Source organism: Sprattus sprattus, assembly GCF_963457725.1.
Source record: "Sprattus sprattus genome assembly, chromosome: 18".
Lineage (NCBI taxonomy): Eukaryota > Metazoa > Chordata > Actinopteri > Clupeiformes > Clupeidae > Sprattus > Sprattus sprattus.
This window is the reverse complement of record NC_137916.1, coordinates 19777079-19800881: the sequence shown is the minus strand read 5'-3', so window position 1 is coordinate 19800881 and position 23803 is coordinate 19777079. Positions and strand designations below refer to the sequence as shown.

The following is a 23803-nucleotide window of genomic DNA, read 5'->3' as shown; positions in this document are numbered from 1 at the left end:
ATGTGAATTTAATTAAATTAAATTAGGTGTGTGGTACAACACAAACCTGCAGACCTAGAGACTAGAGACAATGGAGGTCTGATACAGGTTAACTCCTGCTTTGCAACTTGTACAGTTTTCTTTACCTAAGACACGACACAGCACCCTGGTCTACAACCTAGTGGAACAAGTGAGCTACTTCTAGATGTTCCAGATGGGATACGAGGAAAGACGGTGACTAAGAGAGACTGAGCTAAGTTTTTCGTCTTTTAAAGAGGGTTGACTTAAAAGTCGTTAAAATAAAATAAAAAAATCCAACGACAGAGGGGCTAGGCTAGTTAAAAACACTTACATTGAATTGCATTACCCGCAGGAAGGGGTTTGGCACGGCTAGGACATTACTGGCACTAGGCCACGTTGCTCACGCACATACCGAAAACTTTCAACAGATGGCACAATTTACCAAGGTCTACAAGAATTGTTCTGGGCTTCCACATTGAACATGTAGCCTACTATTTCATCAAAACTGGCTCAGATTAGGAGAGCCCCAACAAAAATGTTTTGCTGCACGTACTAGGCCTATAAATCCAAAGCACAAGACCTCTTAAAAACAACCCTATTGAAGTGTCACCTCTCTGAAAACATTATTTACTGCTTAAAAAACTGCAAGTTATTAAAATGTGGTTAAGAGAGACATTGTCGCATTTAAGTCATGAGAAACACTAATTAAAACATGCTGATTGTGAGGTAATGATCATATGAGTGATACAGCGAGAGTGAGAGAGTGAGGATGATCGTAGGGTGTGGGGGTGCAGCGTTGCAACGGTGGGAAGGAGGGTTGGATATGGGAGCCGAGGGCGGGTGTAGCCGTGCGCTTGCAAATCAGGACAGCTTTCAGAAGTTTTCTAAAGAGTGGGAGTAAGGCATGGAAAATACCACATTGCCTTTTGGAAAAGTTGAATAGACATGACCTGTGGCGGTTTACTTGACAGACGAATCAAAGAATTTGTTAAAGAGCTGCATTTTGAAGAATCGATCAAGGTTTGACCGTAGACAGAACGCCTCGTGATGCCAAGACTGCCTCAACTTTTTTAAAGCTGCAAAACTTGGAGACAGCACGGTAGAAGTTTGACAGGCATCCCAGTCGATGTTGTTTGGCTCTAGGTTCGTCTTTGATTGATTAAGGTTAACAGTGGCATACGTCAGCTAACCTTGAACTACTTCATATACCTCTAATGGTAACGTTTATGTACACGTGCGTGGTTAAGAAATGAAGCTTGTTTGTTGTTTTAACATGACTATCATATAACGCTAGCTATAACCGACGCTATAGCAAGTTTACAAATGACATAAGGTTGTTGGCGAAAGGACTGTGCGCAACAAGTTCAGAGCCTTTGACGTAGGAAAACTTTTAACAATGCAAAAGTTTAATACGACGAACAGCAGCACGGCGACCCGGGACGCTGAACTTCAGCAGCGGCTAGCCGATAACGGGGCAGCCGGTGAATGCATAAAGGAGAATGGGAAGAAGCACATGATTGCTGAACCTGTGGAAAATGCATTCTGCACCAAGAGAAAGATGCTGGTCGGCTTGGACATCATTTGTTTGTTCGTAGGTAAGTAACCAATACAATAATCTAAATGGCTACATTCAACTTTTGAACTTCTGAACGTCACTGCTTTCAACTTCCAGTCATGTTTGAATTAGGCTACTTTCCAAACCCACAGTTGTTGTGGGTCATCGTTAATAGCCAATATGTTTTTTTTTTACTCTGATGTGATTATTTTGCATCTGACGTTCAGAATTCTCTAATAACCTCAGTAAAAATGATAATGCAAACATACACAAACATTCTGTTTATAGGTGTTTCCAATAGAATATGTAGTAAGCAAGCAATGTTGACTGTTATGACTAAGGTGTCTGGTTTTCAATTATGTGAAAGTTGTATCTGCACTCTAATTAAATATGCTGAACGAACATAGTTTTATAAGGATGTCACGATTGACCTTTTGACCAACATTTATAAGAAACACATGCATGGGAGTTGAGTCTAACCCTTTCACTAATACAAAAAGGATTGTTCTGAGACATACCACTAGTCAAGGAGAGAGACTGAGAGGTGTGTGAAATATAAATGAAAAGCTAGGCCAGTTTTTCACAAACATATGATTAAGATATAATGGTGCCCTGAAGACCAGCACGTTGGCATATTAGTTATTACTTACACATATTGCACCTCTATAACATGTTGTGCTATTACCTGTAGTGCAGAACCTGTCTAGGCAGACAGACTGGTCTGCACACTGACGGTTATGGGCTGCCGTGTTTTGATGCTTCCAGGGAAGATCATCCAGGCTCCCAGGCACATTATTAGGGAATAGGCTCCACATGCACAGGCATAATGTCAGTGAAAGTTGCTCTGAGAGGTGCGTTATTGTTTTGTTGACACTCTTGGGGAGCAGATAGAGCCATCACTGGAACATTGTGTACTGACCCGATGCCTGATGTGTTTTGGACTCGTTCTGGAGTGGGAAAGAGCTGGCCAACAAGGTTGTGGAAACAGAGAGGGCTCTTACAGTAATGCCACTGGAGAGTGTATGAGTAGCATGCAGGAAGATGCACATATTGGCTAGCAGTTTCTCTTTCTCCCTTCACTTAGGCTAAGTTTTTTATGATGAGTTATTGTGTGCAATTTGTCCACTCTACCAAAAAAGTACCACCTCCTGAATATCACCCTGGTGTCATGTTGTCATGGTTGACTAAGACTGACATATGATGTGACAGTAGGGTTGTGTCACAGAAAACCCCACACACTAACCACAGGGCTTTTTGTCAAATGCATGACCTGTGATAAGCACTTTAGGGAATGTGTCACCATGCATTTTAGAATAATGTATGGTTGCCAATGGTGTCAAAATACGCATGGCTTTGTTACCTCATTGGTGAGAATAAGAGAGCTGAGATCCTTCTGATTTATGTGAAGAATTGGCCGGCTGTCAACCTTTCTCCCTCTCTCTTTCTTTCCCCTTCTTCTCCTCTTGGCCTCCGCTCAGGGTTCGGGTGCTGAGGCAGGGAGGTTGTTGAGGAGGGTACTCAGACACACAGAGGTGACTGATCTTGTAGGGAGACATCATTTACTGGTTCAACTCAGTTTCATTGTGCTCTAAAGTAAGACCCTTTGTGTGTGTGTGTGTGTATGTGTGTGAGAGAGGAATACAATATGTGTATGAGTGTGTGTGTGTGTGTGTATGTGTGCATATGTGTATGTGATGAGAACACGTGTTAGTGAGTGACTAAGTGCGAGTGTGTTTGTGAGTATGCGTTTGTGTGACCGGTGACAGAGAACGGGAAATTGAGAAAGAGCAAGTGTCATGCCTGAAGTGTTCCCCCACCCACCACCCCCCGCGCCTGCCTGCCTGCCTATGGGTTAAAGCGAGGTCTGAGTAGGAATGTGTGCCCTGCAGTCACGCCTCAGAGGCTTCCCCTCACACCCCTGCTGCGGGGAGTGGGAGACCACCATCAAACACGCGCCAATCATGTCTCAAGGAATATCAACTACATTTGTGCATGGAAGCATGTACTGTAGATTTATGCGCCATGGAATGAGTTATATTCTATGGTTAGTTTTGTGAATGGAATCAGATGTAGGCTATTCAAGAGAAGATTATTGGTGTGTGGCAAATGTTTAAAAGAGTTTGGCTGCATAGCAAAAGGTTAATAGGTCTTTTTGTTTATCTAAGTCCTGTTAATACACATTATCTGTGCTGCATGATCAATTTGAGTACATTTTAAGACATTTGAAGCACTTTGTATTTCCCAGTGGATAGACCCCCTTCACAATGTACCTTGCATCTCCCCTGGCTACCCCACCTGTGCAGAGGCAATCAGCCTGCTTAGGATTCTGCAGTTGTCACTTTTAATCCAATTGACAGGATTTAAGCTCACACCCCAGCCCTGCTGCACGCGATTATAGGTTGTTGTGTTTTCATAACCAGGATGTGGTTGTGGTATTGTTTTACTGGAACCATTGTGAACGAACAGTTGTCCTTAATTTAAATGTCCCCACAGGCGTAACTAAGACCAATAATGTGAATTAAGAAAGCAATTGTGCCTTGGAGAAAGTGTAAGTCATAGTAATAGTAATTTTAATTATTTTCCAAGCGAGGAGGGTTATTTAGGTCTTACTTCCTCTTTTTTCTGAGGGCTTGGTAGTGTACGCATAGTGTGTGTGTCAGCCCTTAGCATGCACATGTGCGTGTCTGTGTGATCGTGATAACCCCTTAACCATGCAAACATGTGGGTGAGTTTGCGTCAGTATGGTTGGCGTGCATGTCACTAGCCTTTGTGATGGTCATTATTTCCCAAAGGAGAACTGCACAGACATAGTTCCCTTTAAGGTGTGTGGTGCAGGCCTACTGTATGCATTCATGTGTGGATCTATGAGGATGGCAGCCCATCAGGGTCAAGGTGTGGTGTGGAAGTGGCAGCGGCATGAGGAAGACCAACAGACACCACGGCAGCAACACTGGGTCTCTGTGTGTGTGTGTGTGTGTGTGTGTTTACAAGAGTGAAAGAGTGAATTAGACTGTGAATGAGTGAGTGCTTGTGGGTGTGTGTGTGAGTGTACATGAGTGAAAGAGTGAATGAGATTGTGAAGGAGTGTAAGCGAGTGAAACAATGAATCGGTGTGTGATTGACTGGACGAGTAAGTAACCGCGTTTGTGTGTGTGCGTGCATGACATGAAGCTGCGCGCCACAGGCTTAGGCTTCCTATCTCCCTCAGCGATCACAGTCGGCCTGGAGGGCAGCCTCCGCCTCCTCCTTCTCCTCCTCCTCCTCCTCCTCCTCCTCCTCCTCATCCTCCTCTCCTGTTCTTGGGCTTATCTCTCCCCCTCTTCCCCCTCTTTTCTTCTCCTTTCACTGGCGGAATGCAATTACAGATGGAAGGTGTCCTGACAGAGGGCCCAGGAGAGCCGGTTGATTTTTTTTTTAAAGGCATGTGGGTGCTCGTGTATGTCTGTGTTTATGTCTCTGTCTGTTTGTGTGCTCTCTGGGATTGAGTTTCTCCCCTGTTGGCAGTGAAAGCCACCAGGTGAGACAGCAGCGCGCTCCAGCATGTCAGTAAGGGGAGGCCAGGCCTGCCTACTTCCATATGTTACACATCTTAGCATTCCTGTTCAGTTACAAGCCACCCCACACGCTGTCCTAGTCCCTGTGTTGTTCCTGTCAACACGTGGCTTGTGATAGTAGCCTAGTTACAGTGTTGATCCCCTTGCAGAGTTGGCACGTAGGGAAAGTGCTGTCTTTGTGGTCTAGACGTGCTCTAGTTACTTATGATGTTTAATAAATCCAGGTGGGTGACACAGAAATACTTCAAAGGTTTTCTGTTGTGTTTTATGAGTTATAATATGTGGATGAGAACTGCTTGGAAAAATCACAAACATTTTGTTATTCCAGGTGAAAGTTAAAATAGCCAAAACGCACGTGCAAAATAATAAACCAGGCATGCCCTTCTCTTTGGAATTTCCTTGATGCAGTTCAGTTGGTTATATTACAGAGCATCTTTTCCGATAGCGTCATCACAATTGCTGTTTTAATTGGCTCTAACGGTGAAAACAGGGGAGAAGTGGTACTCTCCAGAAGCGGTGCAACATGCACAAGACACATTACAGCAAAGGGATAATATTGGGCAGATACAGAGTGGAAGAACAAGGTTTGGGTAAGGTGACAGTTGGAAAGCGTGGGGTAAGCCACATTGCTGGAAAGGATGCAGATGATAACCAGATTAGTTTGTGAGCATGAAGAGGAAACTAGACGAGCACCAGCAGCTTCTCAAGCAAAGCAAGGACAATGAATTAACTGGTATAATGTTCATTCATAATAATGAAGAGGAAGATCAGCTGGAGAGAGTTGTGGGCTATGGATGCTAATCGCATTAAATCCTTTGTTGGAGACACTTGTGATGTCCTCCCAACTCCAAAGATTCTTCATCAATGGGTGGGTGAAGATGTAAGCTGCGGATGGATGGAAGTTGTGTATGGGCATTGGCTCTTGAAACAATCTGTCTGGTTATAAAACTAAGTTGACCCAGGGTCGCTACACGTGGAGACATAATATGTTTTTTAAATCATTAGCATGTTTGTTTGAGAATACATTTAATTAGGTCAACTCTGGTGGAACTGTTGGTAGCAGCGAGGGAACGAGGTTGGCAAGCTCATGCAAGACCAGTGGAGATAGGTGCTAGAGGCTTTGTATCTAAATCAACCACATTGCTTCAGTTGGATTTTGGTTTTCGAGGACGCTCAATGGAGTTTTAAAGAAGTTGTCGGAGGCTGCTGAAATAGCGAGCCAGTGGTTATGGAAACTACAAACTACACACATCTACACGCAAACTCACAAACTATTTGGGGACATGTCAATTCACTTGTATTGCATGAAGAAGCCTGTTGTCGCAAGATCTGGAAATTGGAATGGTGGCATACTTTGACATGCTTTGCAAGATTTGAAATTTGGCATACCAAGTGGCTGTATTAACAGGACAGTTGATGAAGCTGTATTTTGAAACCATATCTGTGGGACATAATTATGGCTGAAGTAGACATACGTAGACCCACCTATATCTGTGGGACATAATTATGGCTGAAGATGGCATATTTAAAGCCACCAGCAAATGGGCCTAAGTATAGCTGAAGAACCTGGTTGGACTGGCATTTGATCATGGTTGTTATGAGGAAGCCTCTCAGTAATGCTTGGGTGTCTGTTGCTGTCTTTGGTATTAAAATTAGGCTTGGGCGGTATCTATATTTGCATAACGTCAAACCTTCCTGACATTTCTCCGGAATGTAGGATTTATGACGGTATTTGTGTAGAACAATAAGTAAAAAAAACAAACACTCAAGCTAAGCTGCTGGTGATGGAGTTGTAGCATGTAACCCATTGCCTACAGTGACAGACTGGTAGCTGACATTGAGAGGTTTGGACGCTGTGGGAAGTCCCGAACTAATAGCAGAGGGACATGTAACATCTTTTCCTATGTAGGACTAAAATGAATGTACATTTGGCTAGCGGAAGTATTCTAAAAAGTTATTGATTGCAATAAAGTAGGTCAGTTCGGAGTGATATGAAAGTGGAGAGTGGCAGTGATGCACACCAAAGTATGATGCACACCCAAGCGTGTCAGTGTTCTGCTCACCCTCATTGCCACCCCCTTCCATTCCCCCTGTAGCTAAAGTGCATTAGCCCAGAGGGCTACGACCTGCTCTCAGTGAGTCTCACGTCAGCCATTAGTGCTCGCCCCGACCACGGTCCTTCCTCCAGCAAGAGATGAGTGCAGGCCTGATCGAGGAAACCGCCCCAGGGCCCCCGTCGGATGGTAGTGGCGGGTGGTGGCGGGTGGTGGCGGTGTGATGCTATACATGGCCGTATGGTTTCTGGATGTTATGGATCCCAAGATAGGGTCAGAGGTCATGGAACAGCAGTGCTCCGGGGTGCCCCCCCCCCACCCCCCCCCCCCCCCACTGCGGTGTTTCCACATGCCCACCACGCTGATCTGAAGCCAGGCTGGAAGGCTTGCCAAACCAGGTTGTTGTTACAGGAGCCTTTAATATGCAATTAAGTTCAGATCGGTTCAGATTCTTTATGCACTCTGTGGTGAGCCTGCTCATGAGGCTGATGGTGCTGTGTGTTTGTGTATAATTGTGCCTCTGGCAACCTTGGTGAACTGTGTTTATTACAGTATTTTAAATACAGAATGGGGTCTGTTTATCACAGAGGTAGAGCATCAGAAGTTTACCTGAAAGTGGTTGCCTAGTCTACGGCCCGACATGGCTGCGATGCTGATTTGTGATCAGTCTGTAACATCTGGCGCATAGCCTAAGCAAACAACGCCTTTCATACTGCTGAATTAAATACACTATTGCACTTACTTCACACAAGAGTTCTGATTCTGATTGAGGTTTGTCTGCACCTGTGATTGTTGGCTTCTGCTGGGGCATATTCTTTTCCTCCAGGCTGAAGACATGATCTCTTCATCACCAGTCTGTCTCCCTCCCAACACTCCCCCTCCTGTCTGCTGGTCTCTCCAAACTAATGAGTCTCTGCCCTGTCCTGCCTTTATTGACTCTGAGACAGCCTCAGGTGCTGCTGCTGCTGCTGCTGCTGCTTCTGTTTCTCAGAAGAAACCACTCACATCATCTACCTATCATCTCTCCATCTCGCCTGACAAACACACACACACACACACACACACACACACACACACACACACACACACACACACACACACACACACACACACACACACACACACACACACACACACACACACACACACACTCAAATAGACACATATGCACACACACACACACACACACATACACACACTCAAATAGACACATATGCACACACACACACACACACACATACACTCAACTAGACACATATGCACATACACACACACATCACCGCTTTCAGACCAAACTTCCCGACTGTCTGGAGCTTGGCAAACCACAGGCGGAGACAGGCAGACCACGCAAGATCCTCCCTCCTTCCTTACCACCACCCACACTAATGTAGAAACACACACACACACACACACACACACACCGGCAATACCACCCAAACACTCTGGCACACAAACCATCATCACATCCACACACATACTCTCACATATACACACACTCATGCCACCAGCACTAGTGTAACATCCCGCCCACCCCCACCCACAGCTGCTCTGTCTTGCTCTGGATGCACCTCACAGACTGGAGTGGGTGTATAGTGTGTGTGTGTGTGTGTGTTGGGTGGGGGTTTGCTTCATAAACACAATTCCAGCCTAAGAAAGCGTGTCTGGACTCGGCAACAGTTACAACAGCAGCAACAGACTAGGCCAGAGCTGGTGTGTGTGTGTGTGTGTGTGTGTGTGTGTGTGTGTGTGTGTGTGTGTGTGTGTGTGTGTGTGTGTGTGTGTTTGGGGGTGTGTGTGTGTGTGTGTGTGTGTTTGGGGGGGTGGGATGGGGGGCAGGGCAGATAATAACCTCTTCTATCCCGGCATAAGACAGATCCAAATGGTGAGGTTTTTATCCTGCACTCTCCAGCAGCCACTCATCTCTACTCGTTCGCCTCTGTTTTAGTGTTCTGTTTTGTGAAATTGCTCTCTGAGCAATCTGCTCCAGCGGTTGTTGTTCTCTGTCTGGATTGGAAAAGGCTGAGAGGCGCCATAACTCCATAACGACAGCCCCCACCCCACCCAACCCCTCATTCTCCTCTCCCAGGGACCTGATGCAGATGATAGAACTTGATCAGAGAAGATCAGAGTGTGTGTGTGTGTTTGTGTGTGTGTATGTGTGTGTGAGTGTCTATGTCTATGTTGTTAGTCAGTCTCGTCTTGCTTTGTGCTGCCATGATTAGTTCTTTTCTTAGAAGCAATCAGGGCAGACAAAACAGGACACCCAAGGACAAAGAAGAAGGATGGAGAAAAAGAAAGAAAGAATCAAAGAAAAGAAAGAAAGACACCCGCGGGCAAATTACCCGGGCAGAGGAGGGAGCACACCGTCGCCTATCTCTCTCATACTACCTTGATCGTCCCACCACGATGCCGTGCAACTGTGGGCATCCACCCCACTCTCAAAGGTTCCCGGAAGACAATGACTTTAATGAGGCGAGTGTGTGTGCCGACGGTGTGCTGCTTAACTTATTCTAATCAGAAACACCTCCCCAGTGCCAACCCATTCATCCTGTTCAGCTGGCATTATCCACTGTGTGTGTGTGAGTGTGTTGACTGATGTTTGTGTCTGCGTGTGTGTGTGTATGTGTGTGTGTGTGTGAGAGAGAGAGAGACGGGTGTGTGTCTGTGTGTGTCTGTGTGCACCCACATTCTTGGCCCGACACACCTGACTACCTTTAGTATAAAGCCCCCTTTTGTCTCTTGTCAGGATGACAAACCGAGACAGGAGAGTGTCTGCCGAGGCTCCGGTTGATTCCGGAGTGACAGAGGTTTTTGTGGTTCTTTGATGCCTGCTAATATCTGTCTCTGCAAATGTGTGTCTCTGCCTGTGGGCTGTTGACGTTTGTTTCCATGTTGTGTCTTGTGTTGTGAATTAATCCGTCTTTAAACACTGTGGGTGGCTACTTCTGTCGTTGTACGTTTTTGTACCGTTTGTTTCTGCTGGATCTGTCGCTTTATGTCCAATATAATTTTTTATTTTTTAATCCTTTATTTCCTTTATATTCACGCCATTGCCAGGACCTTAGATGAACAATATCAAGTGACAAAAAACTAAATAGTACAAGACAAAATATATATAAAGGAATTACAAAGGGAGACATAATATTGTTGTGTATTTTTCTCCATTCACACACATTGGGTTGCTCTGAACAGCTTGACTGTGGGCTCAGCAGCCTCGACCGAGATGTCAGAAGAAGTCCACAAAATTTCACGGCCTGGTGTTGGTTCTTCAGATGTAGTTTACCCACAGAGTGGTTCTGTGGCTTGTTTGGTGTGGCTTCAGTGTTGGTTCGGTTGGTTCGGGTAATTATACAGCCCCGTCTGCTATCTGAGATGGGAGAAGGGATCATCTGTGTTTATGTGGGTTTGCACGGTTCCTCGCGTTTTGTCTGCAGTCTTCTCTGCACATTCTACTTAGGCGCTCTGTTTTGCATTGTTGCATTGTTGTGCCCTGTAGCTGTGTTTAACATCACTTGCATTAAAATGTCTGCTTCTGTGTGTGTCTCTGTGGTTGATGTAGGTCGGTGTTAAGTTCTGGATGAAAGTGTTGTCTGTGTGTAGCTGTTTATGTGGTTGGTGTAGGCCGGTGTTGAGTTCTTAATGAGGACGTGGGTTTTGTACATAGCTGTTTTATGTGTACTTACAGGCGTGGTTCTCGTAGGGCCTGTGTGCAGTGGTTCTTGGGGATTTGGGTGAAGGTGTGTGTGTTGTTCATGTGGTCACCGGGAGTGTGAGTTTTGGTAGGCTGTGAGGCTGTTGTGGCCCTGTATCCCAGCTGTGCATGCCTGTGTGGGCCGTGTCACTCTGCTGTGCTGTGGGGCTCTGTTCTGCGGTGTGTTGTTCTGTTCTGTGCTGTTCTATGCTGTTCTGCGTGGCCCTGTGAGGGGTTCTTTGGGTGAGGTGGGGCCGTGTTTACAGAGCGGGTCTCAGCAGAGCTCGGATCTCTGACCCTCGCATTCCAGAACCACCACTAATCGCCTCCGTCTGCTTTTCTCCAGAGAAAGCCACATCTTTCCAACTCTCACTCTCCTCTCTCTTTCTATCACTCTTTCACTCACTCTCTAGCACTCATCCTGTCTCTCTCTCTCTCACTGCCTTCTCAATCTTTCCCTCCTCCCCTCCTCCTCCTCTCTCTCTCTTCCTCCTCCTCTCTATTCTGCCTTTTATCTGTCCTTCTTTCCCCATTTCCCCCTCTCTCTTGTGCTGTTGCCAGTAATCTTTGCGTCTCCTGTGCTCCCAGTCGAAGTTCACTGGGAAGTCGTAGTGGTTTATGGGCCTGAAGCATGCGCACCATGTTTACACTGAACTTTTACTGCATCTAGCCTGTGCTGATATACACTAACGGCAAAAATGTGCTCCATCTCGTAAGCCCCTTCCCCTTTCACTTCCCTCTCTTCGTTAGTTTGTTGTTCACTTTTTGTGTGTGTGTGTGTGTGTGTGTGTGTGTGTGTGTGTGTGTGTGTGTGTATTTTTTTATTGTTGTTCTTTCATGGTGAGCTCATTCTGGGCTGTGGTTGCACAAGTGTAAATTAGAACCAGAGACATTTTCATTCCGTGCGAGATACACAACCCCAATTTCCCCCCTTCTCTCCAAGGCTCTGAGTAATGTCCCTACCCTTAAACAAGCACACTCCAGCCTCTCCCTTTCTACACTTTTCCCACTTCTCTCATTCTTTTCTCTTTCTCTCTCTCTCTCTCTCTCTCTCTCCCTCTCTCTTCAGTCCCTCCTCCCCTCTGCTCTCCTCTCCTTTGCTGTCCTCTCTCCTGGCCAGGTGCTGGAGTTTGCTCGCAGCTGCTCGACAGATTAAGTGCGGCTGGTGTGCGGTTTAGAGGCTTGTTGTGAGGAATGTGAGGCCAGAGCAGACCCCAGACGCACAGACGAGGTGCCCACAGAGATGCCTTCTCTGGCCATAAATGGACCCGGGGGTCCTGTTCTGTATGACCCGCTGCACTCTGTTGTGTACCAAATGTTTTGTGTACGTGTGTGTGTGGAGGGGGGGGGGGGGGGGGGGGGGGGGGTCCAGACGGGGGGAAGGGAAGGGGCCGTTGAATTGTTTTTGTAGGTGATGGAGCATCTATTGGGCTGTTGCCATCAAAGTACATCTGAAAATCTGACATAAATGGGTTAGGCCATTTGATTTTGATCTGTTAATGGACTTCAAACACACCCACACTAATGGTGGATGTGTGGAGTTTAGAGCAATCAATACATGGTTGACTTGGTCTGGGTCACAAGCAATAAGCGGAGAGGAGTTGTGGAGGAAGAGTGTGTGTGTGTGTGTGTGTGTGTGTTGGGGGGGAGGGGGGTTGGTTAATATGTTCCATTAGTGTCTGAAAGTCTTAATGGTGTGTTTCAAACCAGAAAATCCTGTCAGCCACCAATGTGCTCCTCTACGCCTGTCATTTTATTCCCATAGAAATGGACTCTTGCTCGCCGTGTTGAACGTGACAAGGCCGTTTTAATATAGATTTTTCGGAGAACAGCCGAACTGGCCCCACGCCAGACAATGAATTAAAGTGTCACTTACTGGCAACTGTAATAGACATTTGAACCACACTCAGAGACAGCATCACGTAATGCTCACCCAAGCCCATTGTGCTCTGATTCGCACACAGAGAAAGAAGGAGAAACTAGAAAGAAGGAGACAGAGGAGGACAGATGAGACAAATGATTACCATTTGCTGTGACAAAAACACATCGATCTGACCTCCATCGCTTACTGATAAGTGGAGTTTGTTTTTGAGTTTTTATTTTTTTTTATTTGTCACCGACAGTCAAGCAGTCCTTGACCCGTCTGGCGCAAAGGCGAAGATTTCACAGAGGGTACGTGCCACTCGAGCGATACCAGTTGGTGGCCCCCGTCAGTTTGTCACGCTGAAGGAGGCCAGCTGCGAGTTAATGAAACATCTGGGTCAGAGGTGACTTCCTGTTTGGCTGGGCAGCCCACCAGACCACCAGCGCGTGAGCGAGACCAGTTAGGTGTGCGTGTTTCAGCTCAGTACCCTTTAGCGGCAGCGGCTGCAATAGAGGAGCCTATCCGAGGGCCTTTTATTTCCATGCTCGGCGTGCACACCGCGATAAGAGGATTAAGAGCAGATGAGGTTTTTTTCCCTGGCTCTTCCTCACTCTCACTCACAGGAGAGTTTGAGGAAATTCATTACAGAGAGGATAGTTTTATTAGTTATAATATTTATTTATTTTTAAATGCACTTTTGTCCAAGCCTATCTGCCTCCAGCAGTTGGGAATCAGGCTTGTGGGCGTCTCAGTGATTGTCACCAGCTTCAGTAAACTCCCTCTGCCCTCTCACTGCCCCCTTAGACTATCACAGTGAGGCCGTTGTGGTCATTTATTACAAACTTTGCTGCTGGCAGAAATTAAACGCATGACTTTGACTCAGCTGGGAAATGTGGAAAGCCTGGGTGGGGAATTAAGCCATGCTGACGAAATCAGGGAGGCGAGATGTGAATAAGGTCTCATTCAGGTCAGCAGAAGTTGATCAGGGGACACGAGTCACTAATGTTGCATCACATAGGTGCTGCCCCCACCCCTGACTCATAGGGACTTGCCTCTGAAAAGCATTATTTTATCAGTCAGTGTATAAATTCCTTGTCTCTTATCGCCCTATAGATACAGAGAACTGACGCAACGACAGTGGCAATTGGCTGATGGCAATGACTTTATCTCTTTTTAATCTCCTTGTATGAGCCTGTTTGAGCCCCAACCCGCCCCCCCCTTGTTCAAAATAATACATTTAAGAATAAAACTTTCTGGAGAGGAAGAACCTTTTACGAAAACCTCCACATTATCTGCCCACTGACTTAGCGGGAAGCACTTCCCTTCACTGCCGTCCATACCTATCCCTGCTCAGCCCAGCCCTGCTCTCTCGTGTGGCCGTGCCTTGGCGTGAGTGCAGTGCGCAGCAGACGGCCCTCTGTGCCTTTACGTGCCTGGCAGCGGCTCAGCCGCGGGTCGCCTGCAGGGAGGAGAACACAGCAGAAATGTGAAGCATGTGAGGCTGCTGGCTGCCCGGCCGACTCCCTGTCAGCCAGAGAGATCGGGGTCAGATGAGACGCGCTCGACTCTTAGTGCTTGCGTCAGCCCTCAACCGCTATCTGACTGCAAGGTGTCACCCTCTCCTTATCCTTCACCGTTCCTCGCCTGCTTACCCTGGCCTCCCTCCGGCGTAAACCTGCTGCGAGGTTTTGTTTTGATTTTGTTATTGTTGTTTCATCAGTGTTTGGTCTTCTTCTGTGAAATCCCAGGGGTTGTGAGGAGGTCACAGTCAGCGTCTCACGGAACAACCAAGAGGGTTTCAGGGCAATATGAAACTTATTTCCCTGTGTGTGCTCGTTTGTGTGTGTGTGTGTGCGTGTGTGAGTGTGTGTGTGTGTGTGTGTGTGTGTGTGTGTGTGTGTGTGTGTGTGTGTGTGTGTGTGTGTGTGTGTGTGTGTGTGTGTGTGTGTGTGTGTGTGTGTGTGTGTGTGTGTGTGTGTGCGTGTTAGGCCGGTGGTGTTTATTTGGCAAATGAGTAATTTATCTTGCTTAAGGGAACCTTAGTCAACCTTTCACATAAACTCCAAACTGAACCTGAACTCTGTGCTGCACACACACACACACACATTTACAGAGGCCTTCAACTGGCTGCTCTCTGCCTTGGCAGCCGATCGATTGCAGTCAGGCATGTGTCGGTCTGTCCCGACAGACTGTCCCTGAGCAAAAAACAGCGTTTCCTCTTCCCTCCGTGGTCACGTACGCTGTGATTCCCTGGCAGGCTCAGTGTTTGTGCCTGGGCCTGTTCCAGCTGCCCGGACGAGGAGAAGGTTAATGATTAGTCCCAAGCTCTCTTTGGCTCGCTGGGAGAAAGAGAGAGAGAGGGGCATGGGATATTCCTGGGTCACAGACCCCAGTGTGCGCACACACACATGCACACACACACATACACACACACACACACACACACACACACACACACAAACACACACACACACACACAAACAAACACACACACACACACACACACTCACACAGAAAGGCACCAGCATATCAAATAAACTATTCAGAGCAGAGTTAATTTTCAGCACGTCCTACTTTTTCTTGCATCTCATCCAAGCAGTAGCCTAACTCAAATCGAAAAAGTTTCATATCGACTGATCTTTTCCCCCCGCTGTCTGGGAGGTTTGTTTGCTCGACGTGGCGGCTAGGACCTTGACCACTCAAGGCCACCATTAGATGTATGTTCAGCCCATTGGCTGGGAAAAGTGGCATCATATCTATCTAAAGTGATGTAATGGGTGTCTTTTGTGGAGATTTGGTTGCAGCACAAGAAGGCTGCATTAAGACTCGGTTGCAGTAGAGCAAGTATGATGAATGCGTCTGTAGTCTAGACTTACCATTGAGAACATTTACAGTGTCCTGTGTGCATTACTGGATGGAGATATCCAGCACTATGGGTCTTTGTGTCCACCGACGCACTGTAAGCCCACATCTTTCCACACTCACTCATTTTCTGCTTTTATAAGTCCTCCTCATCTTTTCAGCTCTGTTGCCCTTCCCCCTCCTCCCCCCTCTCTTTTCTCTCTCTCTTTCTCTCTCTCTCTCTCATTCTCAATTATCCTTCTGCGCTGTTTTCTGTGCTGTCATCTCCCTTTCCTCCCTCCTTTCCTCTGTGTCCCAGGCCTGTGCCTCTCTCTCTGCAGTTCTCTGTGGTTGAGTTATGTCAGGAATGTCAGATCCGTGGGGTAAATCTTGATCCCTCGCAAGGAGACAGAGTGACAGCCTCCTCAAGCTCTTCTTAAATCACCCACTGCACACAGAGCCCTTATGTTCAGATGAGTGTGTGACAGCTGAAGGCTGAGATAAAAACACTTTTCTATACTGGCACATACTCCATATTACTTATTTATATTATATATTTATATTCACATATAAGCCATACTGTATAAAGTCAGATGATTATTGTTTAAGTCTGATACTATGGATGATTTATGTAAAACATTGTGAATATTATGTTTTACTGAGAAATAACTGTGAAACCAACTAAGGAACTCCTTTGGGGAATGCAAAGATTTCTACCTGTCAAAAGCTCAAAAGTTTTCGGTTTTGATCCTTGATGCCTTCTCCTTTCCTAGAACAACTTCCAAAACTACCTGTATATGAAACACACTCAAGAAATCTTTTTCTTGTTCTCTTTTTTGTGTCTGTTCAGCCTCCATCCCTTTCTTCGCCTGTGAGCTGAAGGCTGTGAAGCCCTACAGGAGAGGCGTCTTCTGCGGCGACCCCTCTATCACCTACCCCTACATCGAGCGGGAGGCTATCCCTGACGGCCTGCTCATCGCCGGGGGGATCATCATCACCGGCCTCACGGTGAGGGCAGTCAGAGGCACACACCACCACCATCATCATCACCGCCCTCTGTTTCAGTGGCTTTTTACTGTCCTCTGAGACAAATGTGAAAGGACACTGTAAATAAATTCACTGTGAATTGCATTAAAGTTCTTCATGGTTAGGGTTTTTCGACATCTGTAGCCTCGCTTACAGAATATTTATGGAAATCTGATTCTCCACGTTCATGAGGGTTTTAGGGAAGTCTTGCTCTGGTTTCTTAATATCTGCTGCTCGTGTTACGCTTTGGTTTATGACTATAAAGTCACGCAGCAACCATAAATATAGTGTCCTGCTACTAGGCTGTATGTATATGACATTTATGATATAATGGTGTGCTGTAATAAATCACACTAAAAAAAAATAGTCGTTAGAATTCAATGTAATTATAACTCACAGCCTGATAAGCCACAATTATTTTATTCTTACATTGTCATTCCTGGATATACTGTGTATACTACCTATACTAAAAAGGCGTGAAAAGATGTAAGCACTTCTCAGTAGTAGACTTCATAGCAGTAGTTAAAGGTATGTTGTAGTTAGTAATAGTGGCAAGGTTCAGTGTGCGAGTATAATTCTGATAATTGAATTGGGAAGATTTAGTCTTGAAGGCAGATATATCCTTATACATGATACACCCCCATATGGAATATCAGAATATTTGACTGAATAAGTGTTTCCCCCTGAGCTCCACTAACCACACGCCTCTGTGCTCCTCCTTTCCCAGATCGCGCTGGGTGAGTGCTACCGAGTGCGCTTCCGAGGCGTCCACTCGCGAGCCTTCGTGCAAAACCGCTACATCTCCTGCCTCTACAAAGAGCTCGGCAGCTTCCTGTTTGGCTGCTGCATCGGCCAATCGCTCACCAACATGGCCAAGCTGAGCATTGGCAGACTCCGTCCCAACTTCCTTGCGGTGTGCAACGTCACCTACGCGTCCCTCAACTGCGCTCCGGGGGCGTACATCCCGAACATAGTCTGCAAGCAGTCCAATCCGAAGATGGTGGAGGAGGCCAGGTACGCCATTGATTTGTCCTCTTTGGAGTTGTGTTCATACGCCAGTTGGAACGTCGTGGCAGCCGTGCAAATAATCTGAGGATGAGCCAGTTACATGGCTCATCATTAAAGTGTCTGTGATTGATTTGGATTTCAGATTTGGCTTTCAGTTTTGTGCACTCTAAAGGTGACATTTAATTTAATGTGACCCAGAGCTTGTGTTAGTGTGTGTGTGTGTGTGTGTGTTGCACATAGGGAATTAGCCTGAAGCAAGACGGAATTGAAAGGATATCAGCAATGGCGTTTTGATAGCATTAGCTGGCAATTAATTATCAAGTGAAAATACCAACTGTCAATCTTCTCTGTTTCCCACAGGAAGTCTTTTTTCTCGGGCCATGCATCTTTTGCCATGTATACCATGCTCTACCTGGCGGTGAGTATTGAGGCAATCCCTAATCTCCCTGGTCCCTCTTTCTCCTTTTCTCTGTCTCTTTGTGTAAACACCAATCTCTCTCTCTCTATCTCTCTCTCTCTGTCCCTCACCCACCCACACACACACACACACACATACAGTGACTCTTTCAATCACTTTCATGCACAAACAAAGACACAAAAAAAACAACACACACACACACACACACACACACACACTCACACACACTCCAAAAGAAGAAACCTCTGAGAAAGTAGAAACTCCCAGAAGGCATTCTGCTTCAGATGAAAAAAACGAAGGGGACAGAGAAAGGGAAAGTTCTCCAGAGGGCAGATGAATAGATGGAGAGAGAGAAAGAGAGAGAGAGAGAGAGGGGCGAGACAGAGAAAGAGGGCTGTGGACAGAGGAGTCCTTGTTCAGCTGTGGGTGGGGGGGCTTTGGCACTGCTGAGAGATGGACAGGCTTCTTTCAGCTTTTGTGAGAGAGAAGCGGAGGGAAATTGTCAGAGCACTCGCTCACCGACCATCAGAACAGGGTGTTGCCATCTGATAGGAATCCAGCATTATTCATATCCTGCCTTTGATAAATATTGGCGCAGAGTTCTTATCGCTATTTGGACTCGACGCAAGCAGTAATACACACCCCTGTGAACACTCGGGACAACTTTTGAGTTCACTGTTTAGGATCTGCTGTTTGTTAACTTCTGTTTCCCAGAGGGACTGTTAGAGTGCCTCTGCTGCAATGGTGAAAAGGAATAGTTGGGAGGGGGACAAGTGTGACTTGGGGCCTTTAGAAACGGCTCAGAAAAGCTGCACTATTGTCTTTGTGGCCACTCTCTTCCACATAAGTCAGTCTCTCACCAGTATAACCACCACGCATCCATCTAAAAACTATAGGTAACGACAAGCTGTATGGAGGTTTGTCTGACCTGCAGCAACATGCAGCTCACTTCACAAAAAGACAGCTGTTTTATGTCAGAGGGGTGGGATAGGGGACATCTGCTTTAAGAGAGGATAGGAAGGAGAGCTGGAGCCAGGAATGTGCATCTGTCCATTTCATCTTGACGAGTTGCTGACCTCTTACTGCGCTGCACATTTTTGCAGGTGTACAGTGCCCGGAATCGCTCAAACAAGTACAGTCGTTTAGGAATGCTCATCATTTGTTTTTGAAGAGTCAAAACCCTTCAGCATCACATCTTCAAACTGTGTTTTTCCTCCTTTAGCCTTTGAAGTTTGTAAAGGCGAGTTTGACTAGTGGAGTATCACAAGCTTATGCTTAAAGCTCTTTGTCATATACTGTACATTTCATAACTAAGTATGCTAAGTTCAAATCTAAATAAATACTTTTCAATGCCTTTCACATTTGAAGACTTTTTTAAAGATGCGTTTCAGTCATTATCATTAGCACAGATGGTAAATTCAAACAGAGTCCCCTCCTGCATCATAGGCCAGATTCCACTTTGGTTGAGCGTATTGTGATAAATGTCTATGAGCATGAGCATTGTAATATACATCTGGTCTTGCGAGAATAGTTATACTGTATAAAATTATACGCCAGATGCCTGGAAAAACCGTGTGAAGGCACATAACCACACAAATGAATGAATGACTAAATTCTCTCTCCCACCCACCCCCTCTCTGTGCAGTTCTACCTGCAGGCCCGGTTCTCATGGCGCGGGGCGCGGCTGCTTCGGCCCCTGGTGCAGTTCCTGCTGGTCATGCTTGCCGTCTACACAGGACTGAGCCGCATCTCCGACTACCGCCACCACCCCGGCGACGTCGTCACCGGCTTCCTGCAGGGAGCGCTCACCGCATACTGGGTGGTAAGCAAAGCCCCCCCCCCCCCCCCTCCCCTTTTTAGACCATATGGACAGAGAGACAAGCGAACAGATAGTGTTTATCATTGTCAGCCCCCTATTCATTTTGTTAACTTTAGCATTAACTTTAGAAATTCCCTAATGAAACGGGAGAATCATGAGTGTGTCCTTTTATTCGCGCCTATGAGTCTGTGTCCGAGCACCATCTGGTGCTGCAGTGTGTGAGTTTGTTTGTCTGCGTTTATCCTCTGTGTATTTATCTGACCAAGTGTTATACGCTGTACCTGGCTCTGTGTTGGTACTTTCTGTGTGTGTGTGTGTGTGTGTGTGTGTGTGTGTGTGTGTGTGTGTGTGTGTGGTGTGTGTGTGTGGTGTGTGTGGGTGTGTGTGGGTTTATGCACACATCTGTGCTCAGGAGCCTGTTTACCCTCATGTGTTTGAGTGGTGTTTGTTTTCCACGAGGCGTATTTGCACCTCTCTCTCTTCCTGTTTACATGTCCAAGGTGCAGCTGTCTATCTGTCTGTCTGTCTGTATGTCTTTCTCTCGGTCTGTCTGTCTCTACTCTGTGTGTATATGACACGCCTGTTTGTTCATTCCCAGGCTTTCTACATCTCCTCCATGTTCAAGAACTGCCGTGACGACCTGACGCCCACCAGCATGTCCCTAGACAGCCCCCTGTCCAGCCAGCAGACTGTCTGCTAGCAGCTCCCCATCCCAGAGCTGTTCGGAAGCGGAACCGTAGTTTCAGGGGTTGCTAAGGTGAAGAGGAGAGAAGGAGAAGAAGAAGAAGAAGAAGAGGAAGGGTACCCTGAGAGGATGGATGCATACCTTGAGAAAGGATGGAGGACAGAGACTGTATAAATTATCTATGTTCAGAATGCACAGTGTTGACTCACCCAGAAGCAGTGCCACGTCCTTCACACTTGTTGAACGTCTACAATAAACTTGCACACACAGAAGGGCTCATTCAGTGAATTGTAAACTGTAAATGAAAACTGTAGAGCAAAACCAACCCGTCCGCCCTGTGATAAGACATCTTTTGTTGTTGTTATTATTTTATATGAACACAGAAATCTATTTTCACTGAAAGAAAGCAAAAACAGAAATTGTTTTGTGGATGAAGCTGCTAACGATAGACTCCTTGCCAACCGTTTGAAGCTGTTGTTGTACCATGTTGATTGTTTTTTTTTTTACCAAGGGCTGGCTCAACCACTGGAAGCCTCTCTTGCCCTAAAAGAATGCAATTCTCAAAATCCTCATTTCTCTCACCGAGAGGCTGTCTACTCATACCCCGACTTCTCTTTACCGCCGACTGTTGCGCATGTGCAGATAGGTCATCACGGGCAGTGATCAGTAAGATCATTACGCCTGCAGAGGTAGCCCCAGGGACAGGAGCTAGAGGCTCTGTCAACACAGTCGCTTGTGATTCGTGCGATGGGTCCTTAGGCCAGGGAGGAGGGCGGCATTGGACTGGCCTGATTTACAATCACCCCAGCTGTTTGACTGCTCTCCCCTCTTCAACCCACCCTCCCTTTCCAGATTGTCACTGAATGACCCCCAGAAGTAGCCGCTGGCACTGATACAAACAGCACATGTTCAGACCTGTACCTTTCTCATATGTTTGCTTGATCTCGATTATTTTTTTTTTTTTCTTGTGTTGTTTCATTCAGTCTTTTGTTGGACTGAATAACGAGGAAGAGTTAGTTCATTAGAGGATCTCATCTGGGTCCTTTTGTTAGTCGTGTCGTTAACCACTCTTTTACTGCATCTCTGAGGCGGAGCTGTGACTGAATAGAGCCCTGAACAGAAGCCTGACCCTCCATTGACATTTAGCCTCTGACCTCTGGCCTGAGATCATTGGCGTTAGAGCAGAGCAGTTCAGTTCAGGGCAGACCCCTATCTGGGACAACCTGTGTATTACTCTCTATAGCACTTGAACTACATAAAGGAACATTATAATTTGTAATGTGTATATTATATATATATAAATACATAAAAATATATTTTATCTCAAGTTTAAAAAAATAATCAGTGTTCTCTTCCTCTGTTTGGTTTTGTCCAATATACATTTATGGTTTGTTTTCTTGGCGTAATTGTCCTGATTGAATGTAAATATCTCCTTTTGTAAAACCACCCAGAATTTCAGAAGTATTAGATGTTGTTTTTCAGTGTAGTTATGTTCAACGTGTTTGTTTTTCTGTGTTGATCAGGTACGGAAAAGTTGCTCCTGTTCTAATATTACATAGTGACTGAGCCAGAGTTGTATCAAAAAGCTATATTCTTGTATGTCTAGTTGTATTATGTTTGTGTTTATTTGTGTTCTCTGTGAAAGCCAGTAAGGCTAAAATAACCACTGTATTGAAAAAAAAATACCAAACCAATAAAATGAATGTTTCACCTTTATATCACCATTGTGACCATCAATGTGTTCTTTCCATTTCTCCCCCTCCGTCTCACTTCTCTCTGGCTCCTGCTTGCACACTCACCCACACACACAGTTTGCAATCAAGGGCTTGGCCTGGAATGTTTGTTCCCGATTGGAGTGTGTGGTGATAAGGTAAACCAGGAACTGCCTAACCGCAATTCCAAAACATATTTCTGTGGAAGCTGTAAGTCTCTGTCAACACTGTTTAGTTTTCTATCTCTCTTTCTCACACTCTCTTCCTCTCTACGTTTTTCTCTCTCACTCTCTCACACACATTTCACACACTTCTAGTTGCAACAACACAGAGCACCCCCCCCCCCCCCCTCCCTCAGTCTTTAGAGTGCATTGGAGCATAGCGGCTGTTTCTGGGGTCATGCTGCCATGGCAATGCCTCCTCAGACAGAGGCTGCTGGAGTGGTGGAAAGAAAGAAAGGATTTTTTACTTCTCTGGACAGTCTACTTCTTAGCTGAGTGAGCAGAATACAAGGACCAGCTAAAACCAGAGAGCGAGAGCCTGAGGGAGGGGCTGTCACAGTAACAGGGTTTAGGTGCAGCACGAAGGACTTGGAGGTGGTCTGGAATTGGAAGGGGGCCGTAAAAGGGGCAGGAGGGGGGAAAATGAAATAGGCTGCCGTTGGTGGAGGAGAAAGGATGGCAAGGAAAAAGAAGGGAATTTGGGTGTGGGGCAGTGGGGTGGGAAGGAATGTGAGGAGGGCTCTGAGCTTGTTTTGTTGTATAGTGTTGTTACTAAGAGACTGACTTCAATCATGACTGGCACCGTGGCTTTAAATTCAGCACAGTAGGCTACACACTGAATATGTACAGTGGTGGCCAAAATGATTAGAACACCTTACAGATCTGAGAATATTGACCTTTTTTTTGTCTCCAAAACCTTATTTAGTTTCATAATGTAAATGAAACATGCAGATGGTTGTTCTGAGCACAACAAATATCAGATGAAGTGATTCCTACTGTTTTTATCCACTTTTAACTCTAATATTTGGTACGCCCACCTTTGGCAGCAATTACAGCAGCACATCTCTCTGGCATAGAGTCAATATATTTCTTGAGAACTTCAACACTAATGTTATCCGATGCCTTTTGCAACTCAAGCCAAAGGCTTTCCTTTGAATGTACAATAGATCTGTCCAGTTTATTTTCCAACTCGCCCCAAATTTGCTTGATGGGTTTGAGGTTCGGACTTTAAGGGGGCCGGTCCATAATTTTCAATGTTCCAGAAGATTCCTTCTGTCACAGGTCGTACTGGCAATAGTTACAAGAATGTTAAGGGTCATTGTCCTCTTGGAAAATAAATCCAGGCCCATTAACGCCACTCCCAGAAGGTACTCCATGCCTCACCAGAATGTTATGGTATACTTTCTTATCCATGATGCCATCAATTTCGCCAAAGTCATCTGTTCCTAAGGATTAAATGGCACCCCACACCATAATACTACCCCTTCCTTGTTTAACTGTTGGCCAGAGACACTCATTTTTATATCTCTCCCCCTCACTTTGTTAAACATACACTCTTCGCTTGTTGCCAAACT

General features: G+C 46.0%; 1 protein-coding gene across 1 annotated transcript; it reads left to right on the top strand.

The window, feature by feature from the left end:
- The first annotated feature begins 864 nt into the window (after positions 1-864).
- Positions 865-22248, top strand: ppap2d (phosphatidic acid phosphatase type 2D). Its single transcript, XM_080856695.1, has 6 exons — positions 865-1595; positions 16410-16567; positions 17313-17599; positions 17954-18011; positions 19657-19833; positions 20429-22248. The coding sequence occupies exons 1-6, from the start codon at positions 1397-1399 to the stop codon at positions 20528-20530; spliced, it is 981 nt and encodes a 326-aa protein (XP_080712821.1). The 5' UTR covers positions 865-1396; the 3' UTR covers positions 20531-22248.
- The last annotated feature ends 1555 nt before the right edge of the window (positions 22249-23803 follow it).